Raw genomic sequence first — 21,381 nt, 5'->3', positions numbered from 1 at the left:
CGCGAGAACGCAGAAGTGCCGCAACACGACGTGAGACGGACTCGACTAATGTCTAGCACGAGAGGGTGGAGACCTTTTCTGAACAGCACGTTGCAAGGCATCTCAGATATGCTCAATAATGTTCATGTCTGGGGACTTTGGTGGCCAGCGGAAGTGCTTAAACTCGGAAGAGTGTTTCTAGAGCCACTCTGTAGTAATTCTGGACATGTGGGGCGTCGCATTCTCCTGCGGGAATTCCCCAAGTCCGTCGAAATACACTGCTTCTGTGTTGGCAGCGCTGTGTAGCGTTATGGATTGGATTTCTGATGCGCTTTCTTTGTAAGAGACTCTGTGGCTGGTCGGACTCGTTGTTGGAAGTTAATCGCCAGTACTGTTGGGCAGTTGGAAGCTAGTCGCCAGCAGTGATGGAAGTAGTGTTGGGCAGTTACAGGTGAACAGCCAGCAGTGATGGATGTTAAATGTGAGAAGTTAGCATTGATGGAGGGTAGAGGTCTGAAGTGCTAGGCGTAGGCTAACAATCTGGAAGTACCCGACCTTGAGATTAAAAATTATTCATGATTATATATCTTTGTACTGCATGTCAAATACGATTTATATTCGTGTTTGAACTGGATGTCACATTATTAAGGTAAAAAAAATACATTATTTGGTTTGCAACAAAATCTTTCCTTTGCTAACCACACGCCTATTGGTAGTTAGTGGCTTCAGCAGTTAGAATCTTTTATTTAGTTGGCAGTATTGATGCTCGATGTATTGTAGTAGTTCGCGTAATGAAGATTTTTGTGAGTTAAGTGCTTAATGAAATGTATAGGTCATTGTTAAGAATTTTTTTTAGTCAGGGCCATTCTTTTGAATTAATTATTTGAAATCAAGTTGTAATTTTTTTGAACAGACAGACTGCGTTGCGCTAGAAAATTGTGGATCAGTGTTGCCATGATAAGAAAAAGTAAAGAGGAAGTAGGCTCAGTACGTTCAGTTTTACTCAGCTGTTCCAGAATCAAATAACGTAGAAGTTTCATGTTCTCAGTCATTCAGCAATTTAAGTACAGACACACACATTTAAATAAAGAAGTTTCAATATCAGGGGTCCCATATCATTCCAACTGCATATGTCCCACACCATTACAGAGCCTTCACCAGCTTGAACAGTCCTCTGTTCCCATTCACGGATTAGGTTGTCTCCATACCTGTACACGTCCATCCGCTCGATACAATTCGAAATGAGACTCGTCCGAGCAGGCAACATGTTTCCAGTCATCAACAGTCCAATGTCAGTATTGACGGGCGCAGGAGAGACGTAAAGCTTTGTGTCATGCAGTCATCAAGGATACACGAGTAGGCCTTCAGCTCCGAAAGTCAATATCGATGAGTTTCGTCGAATGTTTGGCACCCTTGCACTTGTTGATTGCCCAGCACTGAAATATACAGCAATTTGCGGAAGAGCTGCACTCCTGTCACGTTAAACGATTCTCTTCAGTCGTCGTTTGTCCCGTTCTTTCAGGATCTTTTTCCGGCCGCAGCGATGTCGGAGATATGATGTTTTACGGGAGTGCTGATCTTCATGGTGCATTCGTGAAATGATTGTACGGGAAAATCCCCATTTCATCGCTACCTCGGAGCTGCTGTGTCCTATCGCTCGTGCGCCGACTCTAACACCACGTTCGAACTCAGTTAAATCTTGATAACCTGCCAACGTGCAGCAATAACCGATCTAATAACTGCGCCAGACACTTGTTGTCTTATATAGGGGTTGGAAACCGCAGCGTCGTATTCTGCCTGTTTCATATCTCTGTATTTGAATAGACATGCCTATAACAGCTTCTTTGGTGCTTCAGTGAATAATATCTTATTATTTGACATAGTCAAAGCTGTTTATTCAGAAAAATATTAATATTCAAGGTCGCAAATGTAATTTTATTTGATTACTCCTTTCGGGACCGAGCGAGGTGGCGCAGTGGTTAGACACTGGACTCGTATTCGGGAGGGCGACGGTTCAATCCCGCGTCCGGCCATCCTGATTTAGGTTTTCCGTGATTTCCCTAAATCACTCCAGGCAAATGCCGGGATGGTTCCTCTGAAAGGGCACGGCCGACTTCCTTCCCCATCCTTCCCTAACCCGATGAGACCGATGACCACGCTGTCTGGTCTCCTTCCCCAAACCAACCAACCAACCAACTCCTTTCGGATTATCTACAAGCCATCACAAGTTTCAGTTACGAGGTGTGGCTAGAAAAAAACCGGACTAGTACTGGTGAAACAATAAAACGAATGCAATAAGGCTGAAAGTCGCGTGGCCTGTCACGTGACTCTCGCTCCGCCTACTGCTCGAGTTTCATCTGCCTCCTGCACTCAGTCTGCCCGTGGCGTCTGTTTTAAGTAGTTGAGGTTTTGTCTGTGCGTCGGAAAATGTTGAGTGTACAGAAAGAACAGCGTGTTAACATCAAATTTTGTTTCAAACTAGAAAAATCTGCAAGTGAAACGTTTGTAATGTTACAACAAGTGTACGGCGATGATTGTTTATCGCGAACACAAGTGTTTGAGTGGTTTAAACGATTTAAAGATGGCCGCGAAGACACCAGTGATGACACTCGCACTGGCAGACCATTCTCAGCAAAAACTGATGCAAACATTGAAAAAATCGGTAAACTTGTTCGACAAGATCGCCGTTTAACAATCAGAGCAGTGTCTGAGTTAACAGGAGTTGACAAGGAAAGTGTTAGGCAGATTCTTCATGAAAGTTTCAACATGAACAAAGTGTGTTCAAAAATGGTTCCAAAGTGTCTCACAATTGAACAGAAGGAACGCCGAAGAATGATTTGTTCTGACATCCTGGAAAACATTGAAAGTGATCCCACCTTCTTCCAAAATGTTATTACTTGCGATGAATCGTGGTTTTTTACTTACGATCCCGAAACTAAACGCCAGTCGATGCATTGGAAAACTCCTGGTTCTCCACGACAAAAAAAAAGCACGAATGTCAAAATTGAAATTCAAGGCAATGATGATTGTTTTTTTTGACATCAAAAGGATTGTGCACATTGATTGGGTACCAGAGGGACAAACAGTGAATCAGCATTACTACATTAGCGTCCTGGCTACCCTACGTGAGCGAGTACGGAGAAAACGGAACGATTTGTGGAGAAAAAAGTCATGGTTCCTTCACCAAGACAATGCCCCAGCTCACAGTGCGTTGTCAGTGAAGACGTTTTTGGCAAAACACAACATTCTCATCTTAGATTATCCACCCTACTCACCTGATTTGGCCCCCTGTGACTTTTTTCTTTTCCCTAAAGTCAAGTCAGCTTTGAAAGGAACTAGATTTGAGACTGTTGAAGCAGAAAAAGAAAAAGCGACGGACGTAATGTATGGACTTACCGAAAATGATCTGCAGCATTGCTATGAACAGTGGAAAATTCGTATGGAGCGGTGTAGAGACCGAGGAGGAGAGTACATTGAAGGAGATAACATGAAATTGTAAATAATTATAAATAAATGTTTTTTCCAACATCAGTCCGGTTTTTTTCTAGCCGCACCTCGTATTTATTGCACAAGAATTAAACATTGTGCAGATGTCATACATATGAGAAACTCTGAAAGTCTTTTTTTACAAACATTCGATATGCGAACCATGAGTGACCTGGCAGAGGTCAATACGGTAATCGAATTCTTGCCATACCCGTCCCAGCACGGCATCGTCGACTGTGGCAGTCGCTTGCCGTATTTTCTCCGGGAGCTCTGCTACGTTACGTCGTAGAGGCGGTACATACACTAGATCTTTAATGAGTTCCCACAGAAAAAACTCACACGGAGTGAGATCTGGTGGGTGGGGAAGCCATTTCATAAAACAGCTGTCCCCTTCTGTAGCACGGCCGATCCATCAATGTGGCAGCTCCGTGTTCAGGTACCCACGAACTTCACTATGAAAATGGGGTGGAGCCCTATCCTGCTAAAAGATGAACGGAGAGTCCGATTACACTTGAGGCATCAGCCATCGGTTGAACAGCTGTAGCAAATTTGGTTTTCTCGAACTCCAACACACAGAAAGCTCGCCCCGCACCTGAACTCGCCCTGTTTGCGACTAGCGCTGACTATCGGCAAATTACCAAACATTCACGGTTTATCTTCAAAATGACATATGTATGATATCTGTGCAATGTTTGGTTCTTGTGCAATAAATAATTGCAAGTGTTCTCGGACTTTATGAACACCCTGTGTATAAAATTTCCTGTAAGAGGTACAGACGTTTAAATTACTAATATAAAAGTTCCATGACACGAAATACATCGTTACGAAATGCACCGAGTAGTGTACGACTGCCAAGCGGCGGTACACATCGTCATAAGTGCAATGCACTAATCAAGTGCCACTGTTGGACAACTGGAAATGTGTGTGCTCCTGGGCCTTGGGTTGCACCATCTATATGGTCTTTGCATGTGACAAGTGAATTAGTCATTACTGAGAGCATCACATAATAACCAAATTAGAACTTCTGGATCTGAAAAAGAAGTCACGTAATTATACCAAACAACAGAGAGTGTGATACACTACAAAAACGTAATAGAACTACACATTTAAGAGGGACAGTGAAATGAAAACGAGACAGATTGAAAAAAAGTAAGGAAACTGTTTATTAGTTCAAAACTAATCGCCATTGACTCCCCCTTACACTTGGAACATGATACGGAGGTTTTTTCCTCGAAATTTTGTGAATAATTCTTGATTATGACAGTGACTTTATTCATCAAAATGATTCTACAATGTGATTTCAAAGTATGTGCCTACTAGCAAGAGATATGATACAATTTGCAACCGCAGACAATAAATAATATTTAAATAAATTAATATAAATAGAATGCACTGGTTTACACCAACCATTACCATTATGCGCTTTTCATCACTACAGTGTAAAATCTCTTAAATATAGCATTACATTCAGGTTATCGTAATGTTTCATCAATTTCGTTCACAAGATGGTAGTGAACGATACATTTAACTGTACATGTGAACAATGCCAACCAACTCTATTCAAAAAAATGACTGATGTCCCGTTGGTAGCACTGAATAAGTGACAGTCCCTGAGTAGCCACATTGTGTTACACGATCCCATCATATTTCGGGAATGCATCCGACAAAGCAAATCTTTTTCTTCCGATATTTCAGCTTATAGCCGCACAGCAATCTTCTAGGCATCAGCAGAACTACTGGAAGAAGAAATATTGCTGCGCCGGATACACGCCCGAAAGATGGTGGAATACTCTATCCGCCGGGTAAACTTCAAGAATCACATTGCTTAACACTGCTCATTACTTCGTTGATTTCCGAACAGTTGTCAGTTGAGTGATAGGTGGTAGAGTTTCTGCGGCTTTTGCAGTGGCAGACTTAAGAGCACCAAGTTGCAACGCAAACTTTTGTGCGGAAGTGGGGAAAATATTTGCGGGGACTAAAACCATCGGAATGGGATTCGAACCTGGAATCCTGCTTTCCTCGAGCATTGCTCTCACCATTTTTAATCTGCCAGCGAGTTTCAAAATAGGGCACATTCCGCTGCAGGGTGAGAGATTCACTCTGCAACTTCACGAAGACGTCTGAGATTCAGAAGTAAGCTTACGGAGACGATACTCTCAAACGAACGCGGTGTTACGTATGGTGCACCACATAAAAAAGTTGTTGTGTATTAAATGAAGATGACCCTTGACTAGGAAGGTCTTCCACCTCAACAAGTAGTAATCACGTTCAGAAAATTAAGACACTGGTGGAAGTATTCTTCGTCTATCAGAAAAATTGCAGATGAGATTAGGATCTCAGCTAGTTTGTTTTTACAAAGTTTGCAATAACTTGTCGTCCCTTCACCATGACAACGCCCTGCATCACTTAGCTTTAACGATATGCGAGTTTTGGGTCCGACAATAAGGAGGGTACTGAAGGACGGCCGGCCGAAGTGGCCGCGCGGTTCTGGCGCTGCAGTCTGGAACCGCGAGACCGCTACGGTCGCAGGTTCGAATCCTGCCTCGGGCATGGATGTGTGTGATGTCCTTAGGTTAGTTAGGTTTAACTAGTTCTAAGTTCTAGGGGACTAATGACCTCAGCAGTTGAGTCCCATAGTGCTCAGAGCCATTTGAACCATTTTTTGAACTGAAGGACGTTCCACATTAAGGTTTTCAGCTGTGTGGCGAAGTGGAAACAACGCGGGAAGTGTCTGAGTAGAGTACTTGACGAGTGATGGTGGTTGTGGTGGTGGAGGGCTACTCTGGAGGAGACACAGTTCAACTAAAAATTCGACTATTTTTTTTAACATACTTCGCGTAACGCATTTGCCAAAAGAGCTTTCGATCACAACACTATAGTTGTCTGCTGAGACGATTTGAGCTCAGATTTCCAAAGTAATATACTGGGAGAACTCGAACTCCACCGTGAAATTTTCACAAATTTCTCAGAGATATTAGTAAGGTTATTTTTGGATAAGAGACCCATGATTTCCGGTGTCCTTTTAATCAATGATAATGTAAATATAATGTACTCGGTTTGTTAACCCATTAACTTCGCTTCTGTGAAAAAAACTTCAGAACGGTGAAAAAGTCGGAAATATACATTCACCAAAAAGTGCAACACAAATTGTGTATGAATGCGACAGCCTTCAGATGCAAAAGTATTGTGACGTCGTTGCCACGCTGAGAGATAGAGTTGCATGTCGTGCATTGTGAAGCTTTTCCATTGCACTCACTCAGTGAACCCATACACGAGGAGCATATCTATGAACTTAGCCATAGAGTTTTGTATCTCTGTTAACAGAAAAGTAAACCCCTGACAAAACTGAACAGTACCGAATGCAAGGTTCAAGAGTGCAGTGGACATTACCGATGTTAGCAGCAAGTACCGTGAATGACTGGAAAAAACTTTTTTCGAAACGACGTACAAAGTGCATACAGTCGACATTGACACTGTTGTACAGGTACTTGTAGTGTAATGCAGACACAAAAATGGATTACGAGATCAACTGGAATCTAATTACTTAGTAGAAACACTGTGGACAAGGGGTCCATTATATTCGCAAAATACCGTCGGACAATTTTGTCGATGGTGTTGGCCCTGTATGAAGTCTACAGAAGAAACAAAATAATCTGCTTTACAACTAAACTTGCGCTATTCTGCCTTCACATTCTAAAACAGCTTGACACTACAATAGTCACATCGCCACACGTTTCTTTATTGAAAAATGATTGAACACCGTCTCGATGATATTGGAGTCCTGTTCACAATCATGTTGACTGAGATGTATAACGCAGCCGCAGCTGCACAGTTGATCGAGAGCGTTTCCAGCAAAACAGGGAGTCTACAAAATACTGTCGTCGTCATCGTCGTCGTCGTCGTCGTCATCGTCATCATCATCGTCGTCGTCGTCGTCGTCGCTGTCGGCGGCCGCGCTCTGCGCGTCCGGGTCCTCGGGGTCGTCGTAGTCGTCGTCGTCGTCGTCGCCGCCGCCGGTGCTGCCGAGCGGCAGGCCGCCGCCCTGCTCCGGCGTCACGACGGCGACGCCGTCGGCGCCGAGGCGCAGGCAGTCGAGGTCTCGCCGAAACACCTGGTCGCCATCCCAGCGCGCCAGCAGCGACACGCACGCGTGGATGTTGCGGCCCGCCAGGTACACGTTCGAGAAGCGCACGCACATCTGCAGGATCGGCAGCCGCGGCACCGACACGCACACCGGCCGCGGGTTCTTCCCTGTCGGAGAACACTGGCTAGTCATCGCTGCCACCTGCTGCAGCTGCCACTTCAGTTTAGCGGCAGTCATAAAGTTTTGATTACCATCTCCGTGAACTACAGTATCGTAATTAATTATTTATTTGTTTGCAGGGAGATAGACTATCTGATCAAAAGGATCTGGACACCGCTGTGTAATGCGGAATTGACCGGTAGATGTCACGAGAAGCGGACCCGCCAGTATAAAAGGAGCCAAACAGGGGCGCTATTCTGTATCGTTCATACCGATCGGTCTAGTAGGTTAGTCTCGGTAGTGACGTCATTTTCGGTTCTTTAACCAATATATCCTATTCAGTAAGCTTCTGAGACTTGTTACCGAACGGTCCTCCCACCGATTTTACGACAATTGTACCGAGAGGTTTTGGATTTCGGTCTGGCCCTGTCGATCGGTAAGCTGTGATTTATGTACACCTATAATTTGTTATTTTAAACATATTTAGCGGTTTTAGCTTTGGATTTAGCGACTGTGGTACTAAAGAATCACCAGAGAACGCATCCAGTTGAAAAGTGAGTTCGTAATAGACTATTTTCCTTTGTTAGAAATGTGGTTAGGTTAGGTTGTTACTGTGAATGATTACAGCAAAAAAAAGGTTTTCGGTCAATATTCTCTCAAAATAGTGTTACTTTTATGCAAATATGAGTTTAAAGATCATAAAACTTCAAGACATCGACTCTGCCTACGTATATTACATGAGTGTGAACTGACGTTACTAGTGCCTTTGTGTACTTTTTCCCATAAATGGGTTAGTTAGTAACTATTGAAACGTGTTTACAACTTTCAAGTAACAATGGGAAGCAATTATGCGAAGCCTGATATTGGAAACCTTCCAAACTATCACGCATTTATAATTTACGCAGCACCGTTTGGCAACGAAGTCATCCTACGTTCCTCTACACGATACTAAAACAAATGAGCACTGTGTCTCTGTTGTTTGACGTGGCCAAGTGGGTAGCGCGCGGGAATGCGATAGGAAAGGTCACAGGTTCGCGCATGGATAGATGGAAAAATTTTTTTCATCGTCATATATGCAACACGTTCTGAGACATTGTTATTCGTGTAAGTTAAGATTTTTCTGCAATATTCGTTATTACTTACACTTAAGAGCGCACTTCCACATTAATGATTTCGTGATTCCTGTGTGTTTAAAATATGAAATATGAAATTTTTGGAGATGAAATTGCTGTGAGTTAAACAACCGACAGTGACCTTTATATTTTTTCTTGTCAGAAATAATTCACAATTTTTTCCGAATATGTAGCGATTTCCGAGCATGCGGTTAGACAGGAATCTAAGAGCACAGCTTAAATTACTAGGAGTGTAACTAGCAGCAGTCATCTTCATAATCTTGTTTGTCACAAGTATTTATATGCACTCGAATCCTCAACCACAGCAGACAGAGATGAACCATCTCTGCCGTAATATTTTTAGACTATAGCACCATATACGAAACATTTTCATTCATGAGATGAATGTTATAAACTTCGACGAACTGCAGGAGCTCTCGAAAATGAGTTTTCTTTTCAATTTTGTTTTTAAGATCCAAATCGTTGACGCATCATATAGGGAAGTGGGCTACTTAATCATTTGGATCTCTAGGAGCGAGTTATAACCACATTCTGTTTATTTTCTTATTCTTTGAAACTCTCAGAATCAATTTTTCGGGTGTTTTTGTAGATGTATTAGTACAATGTGGTACTACACACTACTCCTAACTCATTTTCCGAAACGTAAAATCCAAAACACGATGTCAGTGCGAAAGAGAATAAGATGACGTAATGCGGCATTTTCGACAATCTGCAGAATACAGTCAAATGGAAACATGTGGTCAGAGAAACTGTAAAAATTCTTATGCATTTCAGCTGAGAATCATGGAAATTGATATACTGCGCGTGATACTGTTATGGAGGAGGCAAGGGCGATGAAGGCGGGCACGTCAGCTCGATGGAATGCGGCGTCATGCGTTATGGCAACGTGAACGCAATTTTCGGTACTTGGAAGAATAGCGCGCCTGTGTCGTCTGCTAGCCGCTTTTTGTTCGTGGCGCTGTGCGCGCTGCAGTGCGCATGCGCGGATCTGCGGCCGCTTGATTTTGATTGGCTTGCGCGACACGAACCAACAACAGCGCTTCGGTTCTCTAGACCCGAACGGTATCGCTACCGAAATGCATACTGAATAACGCAGGGACTCTAACTCGAGTACTAGACCGTTCGGTGCTATTGAGTACCGAAGCTATCGGCACAATGGCGGAAAGATACAGACTAGGCACCCAGTACCGTGTTGTCAGCAGCTGGGTCGGTCACGAGAGCTGAGTGACTTCGAATGTGGGGTGGTCACTAGATGGCACCTGAGTAACAAATCCATCAGCGGCGTTTAAGACCTTCTACAGCTGCCCAAGTCGACTGTTGGTGATGTGACTCTAAAGTGGAGCACGAAGGAACAGTCACTCTAAACCAAGAGCAGGCAGATGTCATGACTTCGAAACTGTTGCTAGCAGTCCATCTAGGATAATGACAGCGCGAAGAGAATTAAAAACAGTGGGCTACAGTGGTCGGGCAGACCCTCATCTCATAAGCTGCACATTTCTGTAGACATCGCTAAGCAGCGCTTGAGGTGGTGTGAAGTGCGGCGCCATTGGGCACTGTACGATTGGAAAAAGAGTGATTTGGAGAAATCACGCTATACCGTGTAGCAATCGGATGGAAGAGCTTATGTTTGGCGAATCCCTGGAGAAAATTACTACCGCCGTTTGTACTGCCGACAGTGAGGTGGTGCTACTGTACGGGGGTGTTTTCCATGGCTAAAATCACAGAGTATAAATACCTGAGGAGTGAGCGTAGCCTACTGCGCATGTTCTCAACATCAAACTGGGCTAGTCTCGCAGTACTGGGACGTCGCTGCTTGTCTGCAATTTGTGGTAACAGCGAAACTTCAATATTACATGTATTCACCTGTTTTTACTTACGTTTCTACACGTTTTAGTAGTAATAACAGCCACGGTGCAGTATTGTTGTTATACAGATGTAAAGAGAAGTACGTGAAAGGAGGACCTGTTACTTTTCATGGGTACTTACTACAAGTCTCTAATAGTGAATATCATATTGATGTGAGGCGCTTTATATGCTTAAAAATATCGAGACGCGCTATTATAATGTCTTGTATTGTAGAGTGTGAGGTAACGGGCGAGTTGTGGCGCCCTGGAAATATTTTAAGTTCGGAGTTGGCGTGGCCGCACAGGCTGATCGGCAAGCCAGGGCCCGGCTTGGTGCCGAACTTTAACCGGGGTCCAAGAACCGCGTGGTTGGGAATTCCATGGTGACGCTGTGTCGATGAGAGTGCCAAAGATGGCGGACTTTGTGAAACCTTCTTGACAGAAATTTCACAGTTCGTATAGAAATTAATAGCAGCCAGATGAATCATGATACCTCAAAAAGAAACTGTGGTGTCACCGCCAGACACCACACTTGCTAGGTGGTAGTCTTTAAATCGGCCGCGGTCCGCTAATATACGTCGGACCCGCGTGTCGCCACTGTCAGTGATTGCAGACCGAGCGCCACCACACGGCAGGTCTAGAGAGACGTCCTGGCACTCGCCCCAGTTGTACAGCCGACGTTCATAGCAATGGTTCACTGACAAATTACGCTCTCATTTGCCGAGACGATAGTTAGCATAGCCTTCAGCTACGTCATTTGCTACGACCTAGCAAGGCGCCATTATCAATAGATATTTAACTTGTGATGCCTGTACCGTCAGACCGATGTTCTACAATTATTGATTAAAGTTAAGTATTACATCAACTACGTACTTTATTTGCTACTAAAAATTCCCTTAACTGTTCCAGACCTCACGCCAGTCTGCGTGTAATTAAACGCGTGCATTTCGGCCTCCTCTAGCAACACGGTGTTGGCTCTTCTGCCAACACAGCAGAAACATGCGCATTACTATTATTTGCACAACAATTCTGATGGTGTAATCAGATTTTCAATATCATTATTAGTTTAAAGTCTAGTATCTGACAGTAAATTATACAGGTAACACCCAGCAACGAATTTCCAAAATATAAACGCTTCATCCGATTTTGTTGATTGCCATGGCTTTAGAAAGCTATTAGTGTAAACCTAAATTGGTATGAATTACAGGCATGTAACTGAAATAGTACATGAGTTATTGGAGGTCAAAGTGGCCGATTAATATCGATCGCGTCAGGCCATAAGTACTCCACAGTTACACGAAAAAAAGGTAGTAGCATGCTTATAAATATATTTATTCATCTATGTCTTTGTTTATATCCGATATATACTATTCATCAAGAAATTGGTTAAATATTTACTGTGTTTTAGAAAGCACAGAGATATTAGGCTACTGGCCTACCCTTTGTTCTATTCCTTTGATATATATTTAATTTGTTCGTGTATCTAATAATATGTGTTAGAGCATGTTTATGCTCCAGCCATAGGAATATTTACTTAATTTCAAGTTACTTAAATGTAACTCCAGTATTTCATATATGCTTAAATACACTCCTGGAAATTGAAATAAGAACACCGTGAATTCATTGTCCCAGGAAGGGGAAACTTTATTGACACATTCCTGGGGTCAGATACATCACATGATCACACTGACAGAACCACAGGCACATAGACACAGGCAACAGAGCATGCACAATGTCGGCACTAGTACAGTGTATATCCACCTTTCACAGCGATGCAGGCTGCTATTCTCCCATGGAGACGATCGTAGAGATGCTGGATGTAGTCCTGTGGAACGGCTTGCCATGCCATTTCCACCTGGCGCCTCTGTTGGACCAGCGTTCGTGCTGGACGTGCAGACCGCGTGAGACGACGCTTCATCCAGTCCCAAACATGCTCAATGGGGGACAGATCCGGAGATCCTGCTGGCCAGGGTAGTTGACTTACACCTTCTAGAGCACGTTGGGTGGCACGGGATACATGCGGACGTGCATTGTCCTGTTGGAACAGCAAGTTCCCTTGCCGGTCTAGGAATGGTAGAACGATGGGTTCGATGACGGTTTGGATGTACCGTGCACTATTCAGTGTCCCCTCGACGATCACCAGTGGTGTACGGCCAGTGTAGGAGATCGCTCCCCACACCATGATGCCGGGTGTTGGCCCTGTGTGCCTCGGTCGTATGCAGTCCTGATTGTGGCGCTCACCTGCACGGCGCCAAACACGCATACGACCATCATTGGCACCAAGGCAGAAGCGACTCTCATCGCTGAAGACGACACGTCTCCATTCGTCCCTCCATTCACGCCTGTCGCGACACCACTGGAGGCGGGCTGCACGATGTTGGGGCGTGAGCGGAAGACGGCCTAACGGTGTGCGGGACCGTAGCCCAGCTTCATGGAGACGGTTGCGAATGGTCCTCGCCGATACCCCAGGAGCAACAGTGTCCCTAATTTGCTGGGAAGTGGCGGTGCGGTCCCCTACGGCACTGCGTAGGATCCTACGGTCTTGGCGTGCATCCGTGCGTCGCTGCGGTCCGGTCCCAGGTCGACGGGCACGTGCACCTTCCGCCGACCACTGGCGACGACATCGATGTACTGTGGAGACCTCACGCCCCACGTGTTGAGCAATTCGGCGGTACGTCCACCCGGCCTCCCGCATGCCCACTATACGCCCTCGCTCAAAGTCCGTCAACTGCACATACGGTTCACGTCCACGCTGTCGCGGCATGCTACCAGTGTTAAAGACTGCGATGGAGCTCCGTATGCCACGGCAAACTGGCTGACACTGACGGCGGCGGTGCACAAATGCTGCGCAGCTAGCGCCATTCGACGGCCAACACCGCGGTTCCTGGTGTGTCCGCTGTGCCGTGCGTGTGATCATTGCTTGTACAGCCCTCTCGCAGTGTCCGGAGCAAGTATGGTGGGTCTAACACACCGGTGTCAATGTGTTCTTTTTTCCATTTCCAGGAGTGTAAGTTTGTGAGTGTACGTTCGCTTGTAGACATGGAGGGAGCGCCCTAGCCAATCACAGCGCTCGTTAATGGTGAGACTGTATGGAAGTGGGAGAGGAGGATCGTTTCGAGATAGGACTCGGGGGAGGGGGGGGGGCAGTTCTGGACGGGGAGTACGGGGCAGAGGACACGGAAAGTGCTGGACTCGACGGCGCGAAGGACACGGAGCCGTGGGAAAGACTTGAAGTGGAGCAGTTTGCACGTGGTCGCGAGAGATAGAAATATTTGTAATGCCGACTTGTGCACTTGTGAGATTTCCGTGGCTTCTACAGTGAAGACGTAGTGTACGTTTAGAAGTGAATATCTCGGGAGCTATGTTGTTATAGCTAATTACTTGCAGTAGGAATATATTGTTTTCCTGTTATTCAACTTATATTTTACTTAATTGCTGGACCATTGACACCAATAAGTGTTTTGCAGAAATATACCGCATTCTCAAAAGTACTTCTACTATCGTACTCATCATTTAAGGTCGTTAAGATAGTACCTTGCAGATTTTATTTAATTGCAATCTTTCATTTATAAATTTATATGTTACATTCATAATTCGCAATTGCCGAGTGATAGAAACCTTCGTCCATTCGATTCATTTGTGTATTCTTATCGTATACTGTAGACTCAGCATTATTTGGCCTGTAATGCGGCAACTACGTATCCCAGCCCCTAGACAACGAAACCAGCCAAAACTTATAATATTGCAACGTTGAGTCGGAGAGTACGTAGTTAAGGGCCACACATCACATAATTTCATTATATTATTTGAAAGCCCGCACGTTTCACCAGTTCTTCTACAGGCACATTATCTGATAAAGACAAACAGAAGCGAGACTCATCACTGTATATTACAGATGCCACCCAATGTTCCAATAGACTTCCGCTCCACACCCTGCAAGCCTCTGCCGTCTGTGGTAAACGGCGCACTGCAACGCGAGATCTCAACCCGGACACCAGTAATCTCTTCCCGACAGTTCGTGGTGACACTCTGGCTGTAACCTCTGTCCGCATCTCAGTTGGTACCATCCGTCTATTCGTCAGAGCCAGTGGAACGACCCTACGACCTTCCCGTACTGTGGTTCTTCTGCTGTTAGTATGATACTTCCAATTCCTTCACGCCAATCATTTGGCCTTTCTCAAAGAGCAAGAGATGCATCAGCTGCACATGCACCTCCTCTGGAGAAATCGTGTTGTGATCTCCGCCCGAGAAGTTCCAGTAACGATGGACACATCCAATAGCCAGCATGTACTCATACCATACTACTGCACCGAAAAGAAAGTCGTATAAGAATGAAATTTTAACATGTCCCACACGTGTGGAAGTAGTGGAATATCAGTTTGCTAGTTTTGGTCCAGGTGTCCTTGATGTAATACTTTACGTTTCCGTCACTGCATATACACAACTGGCCATTAAAATTGCTACACCACGAAGATGACGTGCTACAGACGCGAAATTTAACCGACAAGAAGAAGATGCTGTGATGTGCAAATGATTAGCTTTTCAGAGCATCCACACAAGGTTGTCGGCGGTGGCGACGCCTACAACGTGCTGACATGAGGAAAGTTTCCAACCGATTTATTAAAAACAAACAGCATTGACCGGCGTTGCCTGGTGAAACGTTGTTGTGATGCCTCGTGTAAGGCGGAGAAATACGTACCATCACGTTTCCGACTTTGATAAAGGTCGGATTGTAGCCAATCGCGATTGCAGTTTATCGTATCGCGACATTGCTGCCCGCGTTGTTCGAGACCCAATGACTGTTAACAGAAAATGGAATCGGTGGGTTCAGGAGGGTAATACGGAACGCCGTGCTGGATCCCAACGGCCTCGTATCACTAGCATTCGAGATGACAGGCGTCTTATCTGCATGGCTGTAACGGATCGTGCAGACACGTCTCGATCCCTGAGTCAGCAGATGGGAACGTTTGCAAGACAACAACCATCTGCACGAACAGTTCGACGACGTTTGCAGCAGCATGGACTATCAGCTCGGAAACCGTGGCTGCGGTTACCCTTGACTCTGCATCACAGACAGGAGCGCCTGCGATGGTGTACTCAACGACGAACCTGGGAGCACGAATGGCAAAGCGTCATTTTTTCGGATGAATCCAGGTTCTGTTTACAGCATCATGATTGTCGCAACCGTGTTCGGCGACATCGCGGTGAACGTACATTGGAAGCGTGTATTCGTCATACTGGCGTATCACCCGGCGTGATGGTATGGGGTACCATCGGTTACACGTCTCGGTCACCTCTTGTTCGCATTGACGGCACTTTGAACAGTGCACGATACATTTCACATTTGTTACGACCCGTGGCTCTACCCTTCATTCGATCCCTGTGAAACCCTACATTTCAGCAGGATAATGCACGACCGCATGTTGCAGGTCCTGTACGGGCCTTCCTGGATACAGAAAATGTTTGACTGCTGCCCTGGCCAGCACATTCTCCAGATCCCTCACCAATTGAAAACGTCTGGTCAATGGTGGCCGAGCAACTGGCTCGTCACAATACGCCAGCTTTTTCTTGATGAACTGTGGTGTCATGTTGAAGGTGCATGGGCAGCTGTACCTGTACACGCCATCCAAGCTGTTTGACTCAATGCCCAGGCGTATCAAGGCCGTTATTACGGCCAGAGTTTGTTGTTTTGGGTACTGATTGCTCAGGATCTATGCACACAAATTGCGTGAAAATGCAATCACATGTCAGTTCTAGTATAATATATTTGTCCAATGAATAACTATCATCTGCATTTCTTCTCGGTGTAGCAATTTTAATGGCCAGTAGTGTACCATATACGAAAACACATGAGTTTATTAAATAACATACTGTGAGTTCGATACAAAACTTATCTCAAACTGATGTCTGTTACGACAACAGCACCAGTTGGAACCGAAATTCAACCACCCTATCGTGCATGACGTTACATTCAAATTAACTTTTTGGTTGATGGTTGATTTACTGCTCAAGCCGTTTAGACTGTCTTTATGAACCGTTTATTCCCTGTCGTTGACAGAAAAGCACACTCAGACGTGTAACAAAAATAGTTAACAGTAACCAAATTTAGTGTCTACAGGTATTTTGTAAAGCTGAAAATTGTTCTGTAACAGAAGAGTTTGTAATGTAACAAAGATTGTATGATAACTAGTAAAATATATATCTTGTACTTACCTGACACCGTATTGGAGTAAAGTACACGATCGTTGAAGTATAACGCCATGTTCATAGCAAAATCATCCGGATCGTATGTCACATTTACACAACCTGTTAACATAAAAAAACGGATAAATTGTTGGTAGTTAACCTACTGATGAAACTAAGTAATGCAGTTGCACTGCTATTAGAGCTTAACGAATAGAATACAGGCTGTTGCGAAGCAGGAATCTATTTTTTTGTACAACTGAAATCGATATTTTGAATAGTAGAAGCTTTCGTGGCACTAGTAACTTATGCTAGATGTGAGGTACACATGACTGTTGTCCCAATATTAAAGGACTGAAATAAACTAGTGACACTATCTTAAGAAAGCGTAAAAATTGCCCTATCAGGTACTTGTTTCGCTTACTTTCCATGGTGGATATAAGTGCTACATATAAAATGACAAATGATGTTTGGAAACATTTACTGAATGTTTCCATATAAGGAGCCCATTGTCTGTTTTCTCATCACTGTTTAATTATGTCCCCTTCCGTTTGTTACTCCAGACAATTTTGTACACTGCTGCCCATTAAAATAACGGATACACGAAAGAGGCAGGCAACAAACGTCAATTTGGCATGAAGTCTTTTGCACACTTGGATATGTATAGGATCAGCTTTTCAGTGCAACCTCATAAAGCAGGTTGGAGTAACGCCATCTACAGTGAAGAGCCAAAGAATCTGGTGCACCTGCCTAATACCGTGTAGAGCCCCGGCGAGCACACAGAAGTGCCGCAACACGACGTGGCATGGACTCGACTAATGTCTGAAGTAAGTGCTAGAAGAAACTGACACCTCGAATCCTGCGGGGCTGTCCATAAATACGTAAGAGTACTAGGGGATGGAGACCTCTTCTGAGCAGCACGTTGCAAGGTATCCCAGATATGCTCAATAATGTTCATGTCTGGGGAGTTTGGTGACCATCGGAAGTGTTTAAACTCAGAAGAGTATTCCTGGAGCCACTCTTCAGCAAGTCTGAACGTGTGGGGCGTCGCATTGTCCTGCTGCAATTGCCCAAGTCCGTCGGAATACACAATGGATATGAAAGGATGCATTTGATCAGGCAGGATGCTTACGTATGCGTCGCCTTTCAGAGTCGTATCTAGGTGTATTAGGAGTTCCGTACCACTCCAACTCCACACGCCTCAAACCATTATAGAGTTTCCACCAGATTGACCACACCCCTGCTAACATGCAGGGTCTATGGATTCAAGAGTTTGTGTCCATACCCGTAAACATCCGTCCGCTCGATAAAATTTGAAACGAGACTCGTCCAAACAGGCAACATGCTTCCAGTCATCAACAGTCCAATGTCGATGTTGACGGGCCCAGGCGAGGCGTAAAGCTTTGTGTCATGCAGTCATCAAGGGTACACGAGTAGGCCTTCGGCTCCGAAAGCCCATATCTATGATGTTCCGTTGAATGTTTGGCACGCTGACACTTGTTGATTGCACAGCACTGAAATCTTTAACAAGTAGCGGAAGGGTTGCACTTCTGTCACGTTGAACGTTTCTCCTCAGTCATCGTCGGTCCCGTTCATGCAGGATCTTTTTCCGGCCGCAGCGATGTCGGAGATTTGACATTTTACCGGATTCTTGATATTCACGGTACACTCGTGAAATGGTCGTACGGGAAAATCCCCACTTCATCGCTATCTCTGAGATTCTGTGTCCCATCGCTCGGGCGCCGTTCAAACTCACTCAGAGCTTGATAAACTGCCATTCTAGCAGCAGTAACTGATGTAACAGCTGCACCAGACACTTTGTCTGCATTGCGACAACAGTGCCATATTCTGCCTGTTTTCGTATCTCTGTATTTGAATATGCTTGCCTAAAGGAGTTTCTTTCGCGCTTCAGTGTAGATTCTAAGGCATAATTACGCAGTGGGTTTCTCATTCAGAAATCAAATTTGAATGTTGTTTGTTTGGAAGAAAATCGCATTATGCTTCGTGTTCAAAGGAGATACCGAATGGCACGTGCTGCAGTCCGACAGTGGAATGGTTTTGACCCATTGACGCTGCATTTATCTTTCCAGTAAATATATCTCCAGACATGTGGATATGGAATCGATGGGCTCAGGGGAGCAGTACTCAACGGCTTGCAGAATCTCAACGGCCCGACGCGACTAGCGCCCGAGAGGAGAGTCACATTGTTTGCTTGGTTGCGTGGGATCACTCAGCCACGTCACATACCTTGAGTCAGTAAATAGACTCGTTTGCAGCGAGACAAGTGTCCAGATTTACGGTACGGCACTGTGTGGAGCTCTTACAGTGTGGCATCACGGCGAGCAGTGTTTTGGCTTCCCTTGGCATGGTAGCAGGGGAGGCAAGCCGGCGGTTTTGCTCCCGACGGGAACACTGGGTGCAAGGACGGCACCACGTCATCTTTTCAGAATACCGTCAGTTCTGCGTGCATCATCACCATCGGGGTGAATATGCAAGAGGAGGCTGCAAGATGAACGAATGCTGCCAGACTGCATTCGTCACCCTAACATGGCTCCTGTACCTAGTGTGATGGTATAGGTTGCACTTGGATACATTACACGCACACCTCTGATTTGGATAGCTGGTAATTTGAATAACAGGCTTTAAATTTCTGACGTGTTGATGTAAGTGGTTGTGTCCTATTTCCGAGATCTCCGTGACGTTATCTCTCAGCAAGATGACAGAAGACCACACGTAACCCATACTGTTTGATCTACCTGGATGTAGGGGGTGTTTGAGTACTACCCCGGCCAGCACGTTCTTCAGACCTCTGATCCACTGAAAACATTTGGCCATGGATGCCAGGAGACTAATATGTCACCACTCAGCATCCACTACCGTTAGTGAAGTCTAGCACAGAGATGAAGTGACATGGAATAGCGTACACATACCTGTCATCAAAGCTCACTTCATTTCGATGCCATTGGAGCTGCTGCTGACAGAGGTGACAGCTCTGTGTATGTAATTCCGCAGAGTATGCAGGGCGATTTTGTTAAAAGGGGAAAAGCTGTGAGATATGGACATACAGCCAGAAAGCTGTTCCAAGGGAGGTACACGCACTTGAAGAGAAAAGATCATTAACAGTATATGCTTCAAAAATGAAAGCAGGACGAGGATGTACTAAGCAAGAAGAATTATTTGTCTATGTTAGTGTTGTAGCTCCACACTTGACACAGGAATGAGCTCGAGCACCGTCATGTAGAAGCCACATTACTGTTTGTACCACCAAAGGCACATCTTGCAGCAGGGAGGCAGGGTCACGCATAGGAAGCGCAGATGTGACTCGCCTTTAAGGCGTTGTAGAATGATGAATGGCCCCATGAAGCGGTCGCCAGTAATCGCAACCCACACATTGAGGCTGACCCAGTGCTGACGATCCGCTATCGTCCTGTCGTGGGATATCTATATAGCCCAACGTTGGAGGTTGACTACACTGCCCCTAGTAGAATTAGCTTCATCTGTGGGTACGATGGATCACAGAAATCCCATCTCCGTGCTGGCCTGTGCATCGAACCAGCGAAAGAATGTGATACAGATAGTGACATTTGTCTTGGAGAATGTTCCACGCGGTCGTGTGACTTACCACATGCTGGTACGACATCTGCTTCCTGTTGATATTTGGATAACTGTCAAATATCTTTTGTCTCCAGCTTCAAGTGGGAAGTGTATATCCCCCCCCCATGGAAATGGTCTTATCCCATACGTCCATATGACCTTCATTTATTCCTTACCCTTTCAGGGATTGTTTCCTGCAGCAAAATCTCTCTTCATACCTTCAAATTGTGTACAAATTTAATGCTGTATTCTTCCTACTACACTGTGTAGGCTACATAAAATGAGTAAAATTTCCTTATTTGCTAACTCGCCTGGTGTTGTAATTTTAATGGCGAGCAGTGTCCATCTTTGGCTTTTCCTCACTTCCCAGACACTTGCCTGCGGTGCCTGTGAGAACTCTCGAGGTAAGGTAAGTGCGTACCCCTCTGGCGCAGGTTGATGTTGAGCTGCGAGAGCAGGAAGCCGGTGCAGCAGCCGCACTGGCCGTCGGCGCAGGAACACGGCGACCGCGGGGCCCGTCCCCACACACCGGCCGATGTGCTGTTGTCCAGGGCGCCGGAGGCGGCGTGGGCGGCGGGGGTGGCGGCGACTGCAGCGGCGCGAGCCGCGCCCTCCTCTGAGGACAATGAAGAATGCGCCATTTTCACTCGCTCTCTTACTTTCTACTTTTATTTCCAATCAAGTGCTTATGTTTCAAATAAAAGGCATATTCACAAATGTGTGTTGAATTAGTGGCTTGATTTATCGGGTTTTTCACAGTGGCTGCTTAGTGTACACTTGCGATCGCCACATAATACGAGGTTCGTTCAATAAGTAATGCCTGACAATTTTTTTAAAAAAAAAGCAATAAATATACATAGACCGACGTCCTTGTTGGTGCTTCACATTTGATGTTTGTTCTGTACCAGTGAAATTTTGA

The 21,381-nt window shown here is 45.2% G+C and overlaps 1 protein-coding gene across 1 annotated transcript in view; it reads right to left on the bottom strand.

The window, feature by feature from the left end:
* LOC126263275 (uncharacterized) overlaps window positions 1–21,103 on the bottom strand; it is a 59,101-nt gene extending 37,998 nt beyond the window's left edge. The window contains exons 1-3 of the mRNA XM_049960360.1: window positions 20,884–21,103; window positions 16,899–16,991; window positions 7,418–7,716 (exon numbers count right to left, since the gene is read on the bottom strand). Of these exons, the coding sequence (XP_049816317.1) occupies window positions 7,418–7,716; window positions 16,899–16,991; window positions 20,884–21,103 (612 nt within the window). The remainder of the gene's footprint in view (window positions 1–7,417; window positions 7,717–16,898; window positions 16,992–20,883) is intronic.
* Between the last annotated feature and the right edge of the window lie 278 nt (window positions 21,104–21,381).

This window comes from Schistocerca nitens, chromosome 6, assembly GCF_023898315.1.
Source record: "Schistocerca nitens isolate TAMUIC-IGC-003100 chromosome 6, iqSchNite1.1, whole genome shotgun sequence".
NCBI lineage: Eukaryota > Metazoa > Arthropoda > Insecta > Orthoptera > Acrididae > Schistocerca > Schistocerca nitens.
Note: the sequence above shows the minus strand (reverse complement) of the source record. Positions and strands in the feature narration are given on the sequence as shown.